The sequence below is a fragment of the Brettanomyces bruxellensis genome, chromosome 9 (assembly GCF_011074885.1).
Source record: "Brettanomyces bruxellensis chromosome 9, complete sequence".
Lineage (NCBI taxonomy): Eukaryota > Fungi > Ascomycota > Pichiomycetes > Pichiales > Pichiaceae > Brettanomyces > Brettanomyces bruxellensis.
In genome coordinates this window covers 3,387,398-3,400,405 of record NC_054690.1, presented here as the reverse complement: position 1 = coordinate 3,400,405, position 13,008 = coordinate 3,387,398, and the positions used below count along the sequence as shown (strand labels likewise).

The window sequence follows — 13,008 nt, the reverse complement described above, 5'->3', positions numbered from 1 at the left end:
ATCTTTATGAACGACTTTAACGAATGTTTATAAGCGGTACAAACTGAGTAAGAAAATGTATGAAAAAGAATTCTAGGTGAATGATAAAAAAAAAGTTGGAGGAGAAATAATTTGGATGTTTTTATTCGTGCTACAATTTTAGCAGTATGCATTACTCTAAAGTTATAATATTGTCGTAACACAAATAGTCATACAAACATATGAAATATGCTTTCGGAAAACATGCTATTTATAACTACAAGGGCTGCCACACTAAATTCCACGAGGACATTACTTTTTAAAAACATAAGCCATGTTCCGGCCGTGAGTGATCGATTCCGCCGAGCTTTTCACACTACCTTTATTACAAGATCGGCTTCAAAAGAGAAAAAAAATGATACAGAATCCGACGAGGGTGAGGAATCAGTCGGAAATTCATCTCCAATGAAAGCTACAAACCAAAGACCAACAATCAATAGAGTTGGTGTTCCTTTCGTTCCATACATTTGTCCACGTCGGTCAAGATTACCTAGTCCATTAACTTCACCAATCGTATTCGTCAAATGTTTATTTAAGAGGGTTTATATGTCATGCTATAACTGGGTCAATGTTTACAAATTTAAAAACACTATGGGTAAAGGATACAAACCTAATTTTGTCAAATGGAAAAATGAGGCTATCGAGATTTACGTCAAAGTAAACCAATCATTTGCTGACAAGAAAATTGCCGGTGTTCGTGAATTAATGTCCGATTACGTGTATATTTCACTAAAGCATCGACAGAAAGAACTTCCCAAAGATGTTACACTTGGCTGGGAACTTGTGAAATTCAATGCCCCACCAAAGTTAATCTCCTTCCATGCTTTTCCACACGAGGATGGTTCTGTTTTACTCTGCCAAATAATTTACAGATTTCAAACGAAGCAGAAAATGGTTGTGAAACGAAAGACAAGTAAGAAGCTTAACGCAAAGGTGAAAGATCTGACCGAGTACATTTCCTTCAATATTGATCCATTCACTGATGATTGCGTGATTGCGGGTTCTGTTTTCGAAAGCATACCAGAAAGACCATTGTCACAAGGTGCAATGCCTACCCAAACAGAAACAATAAATATGATGATTAAGAATGGTGACATATATAGACCGGAGCCTTCTTATTCGGAGCAGCTTGCCGAAACTAAAAAGAAAACCTCCTCTTGAACAATCAAGAGAGAACGAATGATCAAGCCATGTTTATTGTGCCATGTAAATACTTGCCCGACATTACATAATTATGTATCTAAAAGCCTATTAATATTCAAACATAGAAGAACAAAAGAAAAGAAAAAAAAAGCATTACGTCAATAACTATACCACATGCCTAGCGTGCGCCCTTTCCAGAGAATTCAATGTACTCCACGATCCTGTATCATCGTCGTTACTATCATTTATTTTGTTATCACCAACAGGCACCTTTGATTCAGTATAGTTCTCCATATCAGTTGCAGTTATATCAGCATCGGATAAAGAATTCTGAGTTTTGCTTCTACCATCAGTGGAAACGTTTAAAAGCTTCATTTTCTGCTCCAAACCATCAGACATCTCCTCTTCAATTACAGATTGATACGATGGCAAATCTTTAGTATCAAAAACAAGTGATGACCTGCTAGGATTGTGATTTCCGCCCACACCCAATGCCGAGTCAATGGATCCATATTTCTGTTCATTTTGCCGACCGTCACGATGAGCGGCAGCAGAAAGTTTACTGCTAGTACCGACGGAAGTCTTCCGAATGGTTTGCTTGGCAAAAAACTTATTTGGAACAGTATTTTTGGAACCCATGTCCACTACAGAATCTAGATTATTAAATCCATGATCCATACGTGAAGATAGGGGTGACGCTGACATAGTTGACATAGGTGATGGTGACACCACAGTTGTGAGATCAACCGATCCTGGATACGCATTTGGCTCACCAGACAGACCAGTCATCATTGGAGATCCCGGTTGAAGAACAGCTTCCTCAAATGTAGGGAGGCGTGGTTCCATACTCGAATCACTTCTATCCAGTTGTGAAAAGTCGAATTGCTGGGAGCTAGGGGGATCAAAGTTCTGAGATTTCACTGCATAATCGTATGATGGTAATTCAACTGTATCAGAAGCGCAGAACGGAGACACAAATACAATCGGCGTGTCCACAATAACTTCATAGTGATGCATTTTTGGTACACCTTCGACAAGTACACTCGGATCTGGTTTGCTTATCCTGAAGCACACTTGAAGCCTATGACGAATTTTAACATTGTGGAAGGTAACATCAGGAAAGAATGTATATATTCTTCTTTTCTCATCATCTGTTAACGTTGACAGAGCATCAGACGGTGGAGAAAGTCCATAAAATGTTTTCCTTGATTTTGGAGAAAGGACTGAAGACAACGTTGGAGATTTTGATACCCAATAATTTCCATCCTCATTACCCTCGACAGCGCTCTGCGATTTCACTTTTTTTAAAACGGATGATCCGTTTGCATTAAAAGATGACTCAATACAATTGTCAATACTGGAGTCCGGTGCACCAGAGTTTGATTGAGAATTAACAGAGAATATGGACAAAACATCATTCGTATCATCGAGATCCTCTGAAGAAGAATCTCTCAAATCGTTTATATCTGTTGTTCCTTTGCACAAATTCTTATGAACAGTTCTAATAAATTTCGACTCATCATTGGCGGTGAATGTGAGTGGACACTGAATCTTAACCGGATTAGTAATGATAATATCATCTTTATCCCGATGTGAAATTTTGGAGTTCGATTTTTTATCGTTTCCAAATGTTGATGTCTTATAGCAGCAAGTCAAGAGATTATCATTCTGGCAGCCAGTGACAACCTGGGAACAAAGTGGGGGATATTCACCACGTGAAGGCCGATCCTTGGCTTTTATCTCAAGTAACGTCACAACACGCTCCTTCACACCAGTCCGATCAACATCACCAACATCTTCTTCATACTTTCTATCCTTGGAAATGTATGTAGCCTTTTCCACAACGTTGAATTTTATCCTTTTTAAGCAAAGTCCCTTGACCAGAGGTATCAACTTCATTTGCAACATAAACATATGAGGTTTGAGAAACTGGTCATTAACATCATACACGGGTGAAAGTGTAATGTATTTCCTCGGAAGAAGCAGTTCATAATTAAGTGCATCATTCCATATTTTGTTCACGTATATAGATTTATTGAGTGTCGAAGTGGCGTCAGAAGGTGGAAGTCTGACAACAGGAAGATTGTAACCGAAGTCAAAAAATGAGCGTGTTGGTTCAGTCGAATGTGGCTTAAGGCCATTTAATAATTTGGAGCTCGACGATTTTATACTTGCCTGCCTATGAATTGAAAATTTCTTCAAAAAAGAAGATTTAATCAATGAGTGAGGCCGCTTAGGTGAAGAAGGTTGCTCGTGCTCTGTTGAAGTATGCGAACGTACCCTAGTAGCCTGATCAACTGAATATAATGCATCGTCAAACTTGGAATGGTGTAGAGGTGTAGACATGCTCATCTGTGGTGCCTGTATAGATGGCTGGTATGGCTCCTTGTCAATTTGAACATTAAACTTATGGACGACAGACCCGATTGGTGTTAAAACTGTCTCCGGCGTATTTATTGGATATACGACTGGCAACAAAAATACATAATAACCAGGTTGGAAAGTCTTTGAGTTACCGTAGTTCATGTCCTCAAAAAGATTTCTGGTAGTATCTGCATCTTTAGAGCCGCTGAGATCCTCATCAGGAAGCTCATTTGGAGCTAACAACTCAAAAACTCGTACATCTTGAGTTGGACCTTCGGCAAAAACAACATCCTTCATTGTAGATGCTATGCTGGATTCGGAATCCGCATTTAAGTCCATCGACAGACTATCGTCATCGTAGTCCTTAAACGGGATAAAACAGTCCGGGTTATCCATATTGAGATCCCAATCCAAAAAATTCGAAACCCTGTAGTGCTCCTTATATTTCACATGCTTACCGTCAGCAGGGATACCTTGAGACCATTTAGTGCGAGCATCGGCATGGTAACTTGCTCGGACAACAGTATTTAGTGTTTCTTCCTTGGCTAACTTGATAATTATGCAAAAAGTATGACTTGTCACTGTATGCCTGTGATGACCACGAGCCAATTCTGTGGCTGTTGTTGCAGTTGTAATTGTTTTTGAAATCGGGTTGTATGCATTCAAAGGTGCCTCATCAATTTCATTATTGCCACGTGCTTCTTCATCCGACGAGCTGTCGTCGTCTGTAATACCATCCTCCTCCTCTTCATGGCCTTCATAATCATCATCGTCCTCACTATTTCCTCCCTCTCCATGTTGATGATTATGATGATGACGGCGACGGCGTTTTTTGAACGGATTAAATGGAATGAAGAGGATTTGTCCATTGCTAGTGACAAACGTTTCAATGTTTGGGTTGCGCGATTCACCACGCAAAACCATACCTAAAAGTCCCTTTCCCTTGGAAATCTTTCTTTGCTTAAGTTTAAGTGGATTCAAGTTTAGTCCTTGTTGCATCATATAAGTGATAAGCTTCTTGTTGTAAGACTTAAGATTTGATTTAATGTAATCTGGACCCGGCTCACTTATTAAGTCATCCACGCTAGTGACATCGTAATCAGCTGAATTCCGTGATGACGCACTAACAAAAGAGGTCAACGAGTTACTCGCCGGTGAATCAATAGAATATGAAGTAGCTCTAGGTCGTCTTATTGCCGTTCCTCGTAGTGATACCGTCCGACGCACTGGTGATGTCATTGCTGGTGTGGCTTTTGATGACCAAGGTGTGGACATCGAGCTGGAATTAGAGCCAAGTGGGCCCGAATATTCCACTGGTTGCGAATCTGAAGAATTCGAAGAGAGCATACACTATAAACAAAGACAACAAACAATAATTGGAAATTGGTGAAAGTTGAGTGGTACTTGACTGGGTTAAGATACTGATATTTATTTTTCAGTACTAAGTAGCGTCAAATAAGACAAGTCAAGTGGAGATTTTCCCTAATTAAAGTTCAGAAGTGTGTATTTGAAGTAGGATGACAATAAAAGGCTGATTGTGACTATTCTAGGCGAATATTGCAAGAAGAGCAGGAAACAATCACATAAAGTAGACAGCCTGAAAATTTGAATGGCGACCATAAATTTATGAACATCCCTTCATCCAGCCAGGCATGGCTTAAAATTTTCCTGACCCGATTTATATAAAATCTGACACGGTGCTTACCTAACTAGGGGTAATCAAACATTGTTACATTAATAATGGACTTTTTTTGAGGGATTTGATTTAACTTTTAGCAAACCACTCGAATACTTTTGAGGATGTGTGTACTGAGAGCTAACAATGCTTACCAAATTTGAAAGATATTGGTATAGAATTACTATAGGCAGTAACACGATCCTGATTAAGTAATCATATAGAAGAACGTGCTGATTTGTTATTAATTTGTCGAAGAAGAAGAAATGTTTGCAGAAGATTAGGGTCATGCTTATCATTTAGATAGGACGTAAAATAAAATGTTTATACAATCCTTTATGTAAATACAAATTTACTTATAAAAATAGTATATAAAACCAAGCAAATTTCAAATGACACTTTACGTCCTAATATATTAACCAGACTGAATCAAGCAACAATCATTTAGTAATCACTCTCTGCAGTCAAATCTCGACGAATTTTTTTTTCATGCTGTTTCTTCGATAGGAAATTTGCGGAGTACTAAAAGAAATAATTTATGAACTGCCAAACAGCAGTAGCAGCACGTCACCACTTGTTAATGATATCATTTTTAAACGAACGTTGTTATATTATAATTGATGCAAATGAACACACCCATTGTTTAGGAGATATTGATGATAAATTATTGCAACATCACCAATAATGCGATTATTTATCTCTTTCCATTAAAAGACGGCGTAGTGTAAGGATGCAAATTTTTTAAACACCTTTGTTTGCTCGCATTCAGTCAACACTGACTGAATTACTTAAAGTCAAAGAAAGGCATATCCTAACGTCACTAATATCCAAACTTGGAATTACTTGACAACTATAACTAAAAGAAGCGTTCAAAATTAATATTCGGATTTGGAAATATCTGTTGATTTTAACATTATTTTCACCTCCTTACTGTATGATACAAATTAATTGAGAGAATCGATGTTTAAAGGCCTACGAGTTCTGTTGGCGCCACGGATTAATGACGCAGTAGAAAAATTTAGAATAAAAATATGGCGAGAGCGAGGTGCTGATATAAGAGACAAAAGATATCTCAGTGCACAAATGAAAAGGAAACGGAGATCAGTTGAAAAGAATCATGATTTGTATATATTAGCGAATGATTTAGCCCAACCAGAACAACTCAAACAGGAGATCAAGAAAATAGAAAACTGCAATATACTAAATTTTCCAATAGTAAAGTCCGATTGGCTTACAAAGTCACTGGAAGCAGAGAAATTGCTCCCATATGCTGACTTTATATACCGCCCGAAAAGGGTAACAAGCAACTCAGAGATACCTGATGCGAAAAGAATAAAGATTTCACCCAAGATAAAGGTGACGAAACCAGACAAAGCTACGACTATCATTTCGCTGTTACAGAGAAACAAAAACAGAAAGGAAGAGTTGGCTACAGATAGTAAGCCTTTGAAAACAAATAATATGATAATAGACAAATTTGAGAAGATTATTAATCTATTGGAAATCGACAAATTTGTTAACCCTTCTGATGAATTTAGAATTGCACAATACAGAAATGCAGTAAAGCGTATAGAAACGCTTTCTGTGCCAATTTCGTCCAGCAATGATTTAAAAGGCGTATACAACTTTGGGAAGGGTCTCAAGAAACATATACAGGAAATCATTGATACAGGAACGTTCGAGAAATACGAGGCACTTAAACAGAAAGTTGCAACAGACAAAACATGTAATCTTATTAATGAGATATGCAATATACACGGATTTGGACCTGCCAGTGCTTTTAAGATTTTGAAAAATTATCATATTAACAGCGTTGAAGAATTGAAAACAAACGAAGATCTATATCGAAGCCTTACGAAACAACAGAAGCTAGGGATAAAGTACAGATATGATTGGTCACAAAGGATACCGAGGTACGAAGTTACAGAAATCTTCGAGAAACTCTTGGGTATTGTCAATAAACAACCATTAGTTGAGGGAAACAATCAACCAGTGATTCGGATCATGGGCTCTTATGTGAGAGGGGTGAAAACGTGCGGTGATATTGATTTGATGATGTATCAGAAGGGTGAAAATGATCCGAAGGTACTTCACGGTCTTCTTTACAAATTAGTGAAAATATTAGAGGAAGAGAAGTTTATTGATTGCGAATTAACTGACGTATCACCAAAAATGAGCAAATTCAACGGATCGTGCATTTTGGAGGAAGGTAAGGGAATGTTACATCGGAGAATCGACATTATAGCCGTGGAATACGATCGACTTGGGGCGGCATTGCTTTATTTTGTTGGAAATCAAGCGTTTAATAGAGGATTGAGGATGTTAGCCATATTGAACAATGAACGGCTTAGTGACCAGGGACTTGTGAAGTTAGTTACTGATAAGCAGGGGGCGCAACGAGAAGAAATGATAGAGAGTTTCGACGAAAACAAGATACTAGACCATTTGGGTGTCGGTTGGGTGGATTATACAGATAGGAATATATAGTGGTTGAAAAAAAAAAGGAAGATCCTTTTTTTAAATTAAGCAAAAACAAAGAAGCTCACTCACATCTGAGTCCTCTAAAAAACACTATTATCATCACATAATTGAAGTGGTGAATGAAATACATTTGCGCGTAAAAGCAAAGGACAAAAATGTAGACTAATTTGGAAGAAGCCAAACAGACAATAAAAGTTTGGCCCGGTTAAACGTATGATATCACAATTTGATCGGAACAGAATATGTAACCCCTTATATCGCCAGAGCCTCGCCTCAAAATATGGATGAAAAGCGTTTCTTGACTAACAGTTTCTTCTATTGTGTGTTTCATATTTGAATTATTTCATCATATTTTAGTTGCTCGTCATTTACTGGCCTCGTTTTCCCCTCTCTTTCTCATTATTATATTTATTCGTTTTCTATTTACCTATTTATCATTTATTTAATTTTTTTTGTACTTTTAATTTTTTGTTATATAATTCTTCTTTTTATATCTTGTTAACATTTTTTTCAGCTGTAAATTTCGTCTATATATTTTTAGACGATTCTGGGGGTTTGGTCATCCAGCTAGAATTACTACTTTCCCTCAAATTCACTTTCTTCTGGAAACGTCAGTAACACTTTCTCAACAAACTTACCTATCTTCTCCGCATACAAACATCGTAGATTAGATTGATTTTACCAGAAACAACGCTAGCATAGGATGGTGGTCAAACGTAAGAGACCTTCTCCTTTGAATTTAGGAAGTGCTCAGCATTGCCTGGAGGGAATTCAAAGTTCTCCACGAATGGCATCATTTGCATTAAGTCCGAGCGATAAACAACATGCAATAGAGCAAAGCAAGCAGATAGCATTACGACAACGACGACTCATAAGCTCAAGTGCAATCACCCCAAATGACGTATACGTGAACTCCGGAGGTTCTTCCGCGGAAACATCGTCATCAACAGCAGGCTTTTTTAATAATAGTCCATCCTCGACAACATCTTCCGGATCATGCCACAAAGAGGAGAATGAAAAGGATTCACAATTTGTTGTGAAGGATACATCAACCGAGAAAGTACAAGATGATACCAAATTTAAAGCTGCTGCTGAACATAATTCAGTTAAGATACCCGAAATTAAAACGACCCAGGCGGCAGAAACTAATAGCACTTCAGAGATTGACGAGAGTGAGAATCAAGCAAAAAAGAGGCCACGTCGTGGGGAGCCACCTAGACCGTTGCATATCCCACAAAGACATAAAGCATTGCTTCGCCAAAGGCAGGTTGTCTCTGCTCCGATAAATTCTGCCGATTGGCAACGATCCAGAAGGTTCCTTGTGAACAGTGCCGCTCAGAGATTGCCTCCAAGCTTAGTCCCCATCATGCCGTTTCAAGGCATGGGTCAACAAGCCATGTATGCATTACCAACATTGCCAATAGCGAGCGGCAGGGCATCCTCTTCAAATATAAGGGTTGCCGGTGGATTCAGATCCTTTGGTTCAGGGCAAATGTCTCAAAAACGACCTTACAGCATGATCCCGATAGTTTCTGCACATCCACCTGTAGCTGTGAGGGGTGCCACCAGTGAGGATTGTACTTCAAATTCAGAAACTCAGGATAGAAACAACACAGTTGATGATGTTTATGCAGGATCATACAGGAAAAAAGAGCAAGGGAAAGCCTCCGCAAAGAGTGATCATGAACAGTCGGAAACGTCATCAAAAAAAGATGAAGATGAGGACGATTCAGATGATCTTGAATCGAGGGCAATCGAGGAAGGAGCCGAGGCACCTCAGGAAAATCTTCAAGGTGTTATTAGAATCGGAGAGAGATTATATCGATACAGTGTTGCTGTTACAGGGGATAAGGCAAGTGACAAAAAACATTTCCATGATGTTATGGATGTGATATGGAAGAATTATGCTGAATAGATTGATATACCTAACATTCATTAGAACTGATGACATGTTTTCCATACTTTTTGTATACTATCTTTAATTATTTTTTTCTCATTCTCGCATTCTTTTTTTTTAACCTGATATCTGCATTACAGTTGTTCTTAAGTATATCATTAATCTTTTTTTTTTAAAAACTCTAATCTTCTGTTTAATTAATAGGAATTCCTAGCTTTTTGATGATTAAATTAATGCAAAATTCGGTAAAAAAAACTGTAGTGATGCTCGTAAGGTCAAAGCCGGTTATGGAACCACACAATAGTTTGTAAAATGTAGATGTATTTGTCGAAACCAGAATACGTACGATACCACCCCACAAAAATTCTACAGATGCGTATGTATATTGAATAATTTTTTTTCTTATTTTTTTATTTTTTTTTTWTATTTTTTCGCGCTCACGGTTTCCCTCATTCCTCGGCTTATTTTTCATTTTAGCTATCAATATTTTTGGTTATCTCAACTTCTCAGATATTTATTGGTCACAATCATGCATTCTAATAAAGCTCACTAAATTAACAGATCTGCTCGAAGCATAAAAAGATTAGCTACCATGTTAAAGTCTGGGCTCGCCTTAAATAAAGAGGCACAAGTGGTCCGAAGATTTTCTTGTGCGATCAAGTCGTATCTGGGTCCAACACCCACTTCCCATTTTCGAATAGCGTGCTTTTACTCCACATGTCAAACTCAACTGGAACAATCCAAACACGCAGTTCAAATCAGACGAATATTTGATGACGAGCAATACTGGAAGAAATTTTCGAAGTCATCTAATCCTCAGAGGCATTCAATACTTGGCTACATAGGCACAAGAGGAAAAGATTCGGCAGGTCTTTTTTTAAATCCATATTTGAAGTCCCCGGAAGGTCTTCTAAAATTTAGCTCTGATTCTCTAGAAAAAGCCAAGTTGTTGACAAAACATATAATAGAAGACAACTCGAACGAGGGATTGCATAAATGCGTTCGTAATTTGGATAGATTGAGCGACATATTGTGCCGCGTTATAGATTTATGTGAGTTCATCAGAACAGTGCATCCAGAAGGGAAATTCGAAAAGGCTGCTCAATCATGTCATGAACAGTTATATGAGTTTATGAACGAACTCAATACATCCGTTGAATTATATAAACGACTCAAGCAAGTTATGACAGATCCTGAATACACATCCAAAATGTTAGAGGAGGAATATATGACAGGCAAGCTACTATATTTTGATTTTCAGATATCGGGAATCGAATTTAAAGATTCCGTCAGACGCAACTTCGTGAATCTTAGTCAGCGGATAGAAGCTGACGGACAGGCCTTTTTGAGCGGGGTTTCGGAGCCTTACACAATGCACTCTGTAATCCCAAACAATATTATTCAGAGAGGGGATGTTAACCCAAGTATTGGTTCAGGAATGTTCTATGATGAAGAAGGAAACTTAGATATTCCTTTATTCAACAATACAGGGTATCTTACACTGAAGACATGTCCAAATCGTATGGTCAGACGTATTGTGTGGAGGGACATGCACAGCGCTCCAGAACAACAAAATTTAAGACTATTCAATCTTTTAGCCGATCGTTATGTATTGTCCATTATGATGAAAAAACCAAGTTTTAATGAATACCAGCTTGAGGGGAAGATGGCGAAGTCGCCGGCAAACGTAATGACATTTTTAAACAATCTCTTACAAGAGATCAAGCCGGGCGTCTTGAAAGAACTCAGACAGTTGTACCAATCAGCACAGAACCATCACATTAAGGAACCAACGGATGATGAACTCATCGAGTTAGTGAAGCCATGGGATTTTGAGTATCTTAAATGGCGGTATACACAACACAATAAAGATTCCATCGAAGAAGATATCAGCCCATACTTCTCTGTGGGAACTGTTGTGTCAGGTTTGTCAAGTGTTTTGAAATCGTTATATGGAATAGATCTTTGTCCAGTATCAGCTCAAAAGGGTGAGATTTGGGAAAAGGATGTGAGAAAGTTTGAGGTTAGAAATGATGCAGATGTTCTTATAGGTGTTATATATTTGGATCTTTTTACAAGGCCAACGAAAGGCACTGGACCAGCGCACTTCACAATATGCTGCTCGAGGAGGGTTACAGATGACGAGCAAACGTCAAGTGATCCTTTTAACTTGAAAGTTCAAACGTTCCAAACTGCAAAAAGGGATGGTCAGCTATATCAGATTCCAATAGTTGTCTTAGAATGCAGCTTTCCAGGGAGAGAAGAACTTGATGCTATGGGATATGATAAGGGAACTCCTAGTCTGCTAGATCTCTCGTCGGTGGAAACTCTTTTCCATGAAATGGGCCATGCTGTTCACTCGATGATGGCTACAACATCCTTGCATAGCATCAGTGGAACAAGATGTGTGACCGATTTCGTTGAGCTACCATCAATTTTATGTGAACAGTTTGCCAAGGACGAAAGAGTTTTACTTTCTTTTGCCAGACATTACAATACAGGAAAGCCACTTTCTGCGGAATCACTTCATAGAGCTAAAGCAGCAGATGATAACTTTAGAAATTTGGGAACACTTGGCCAGATCAAAATGGCCATGCTTGACCAAAGATTACATTCATCATCTATTAACACAAAAGATTATTCTCCAGTCAAGGAGTATCATGACCTTGAAAAAGAGATCAAGGTTTACGCCGACACCGAGTCATCATGGCCAGGAAAATTTGGCCATCTATATACATACGGCTGTCTCTACTACTCATATTTATTAGACAGGGCACTCGCTTTGAGGATTTGGGAGCATCTTTTTGCCGAAGATCCGCTCAATCGAAAGAGCGGAGAGAAACTTAGGAATGATATACTTAAATGGGGAGGTGGAAGAGACCCTTGGAAGTTGATCGCCAATGTTTTAGATAAACCGGAACTGTCAAAAGGCGATCTTGAGGCAATGCAGTTCATAGGAAGAGTCCACAATTTTTGAGGGGAGGTATCGGTGAGAGTAATGAAACGGAACTTGTAAATATGTATAAATCAACATTTCATGAACGACTCTTTTCGTGATAAAAGATGGTGTTTAAAAGTTAAAGCTTAAACGTGGACAGGGAAGAAATCTCTGCTTCCAGAAAAATCTTTGGGTAGGGGGAGCGAAAAAAAAAATGCCGACGTGGACCCACTCCGGTGCGTTTTCCCAAAAATTTCTTTGCCGGTCATTTAGGCAAAATGGATATCGCGCTAAACATCGTACTACTACCAAAATGATCCAGATTAAAGATAAAATAGACAGGCATAGAGCTAGCGTACACCGTTTTGAACAATTTTGTCATTAAGTTTGTATTTATTTTTTTCAAGGAACCAAACGAAGACCAATATATATAAAAGTTGGCCACACATTACAAGGTTTAGAAATTCTGGAGAGTGAAGCAGTTTAATCTAG

The 13,008-nt window shown here is 38.3% G+C and overlaps 5 protein-coding genes across 5 annotated transcripts; 4 read left to right on the top strand and 1 right to left on the bottom strand.

The window, feature by feature from the left end:
- Positions 1-207: 207 nt before the first annotated feature.
- On the top strand, positions 208-1,179 carry BRETT_003281 (uncharacterized protein; the record flags this gene model as incomplete). The annotated part of the gene is made up of 1 exon (XM_041281792.1): positions 208-1,179. The coding sequence occupies one exon, from the start codon at positions 208-210 to the stop codon at positions 1,177-1,179; it is 972 nt and encodes a 323-aa protein (XP_041139583.1).
- Positions 1,180-1,326: 147 nt separating this feature from the next.
- On the bottom strand, positions 1,327-4,872 carry BRETT_003280 (uncharacterized protein; the record flags this gene model as incomplete). The annotated part of the gene is made up of 1 exon (XM_041281791.1): positions 1,327-4,872. One exon carries the CDS (start codon positions 4,870-4,872, stop codon positions 1,327-1,329), a length of 3,546 nt encoding a protein of 1,181 aa, XP_041139582.1.
- Positions 4,873-6,283: 1,411 nt separating this feature from the next.
- Positions 6,284-7,687, top strand: BRETT_003279 (uncharacterized protein; the record flags this gene model as incomplete). The annotated part of the gene is made up of 1 exon (XM_041281790.1): positions 6,284-7,687. The coding sequence occupies one exon, from the start codon at positions 6,284-6,286 to the stop codon at positions 7,685-7,687; it is 1,404 nt and encodes a 467-aa protein (XP_041139581.1).
- A 697-nt stretch (positions 7,688-8,384) lies between these two features.
- Positions 8,385-9,596, top strand: BRETT_003278 (uncharacterized protein; the record flags this gene model as incomplete). The annotated part of the gene is made up of 1 exon (XM_041281789.1): positions 8,385-9,596. The coding sequence occupies one exon, from the start codon at positions 8,385-8,387 to the stop codon at positions 9,594-9,596; it is 1,212 nt and encodes a 403-aa protein (XP_041139580.1).
- Positions 9,597-10,170: 574 nt separating this feature from the next.
- On the top strand, positions 10,171-12,555 carry BRETT_003277 (uncharacterized protein; the record flags this gene model as incomplete). Its single annotated transcript, XM_041281788.1, has 1 exon — positions 10,171-12,555. The coding sequence occupies one exon, from the start codon at positions 10,171-10,173 to the stop codon at positions 12,553-12,555; it is 2,385 nt and encodes a 794-aa protein (XP_041139579.1).
- Between the last annotated feature and the right edge of the window lie 453 nt (positions 12,556-13,008).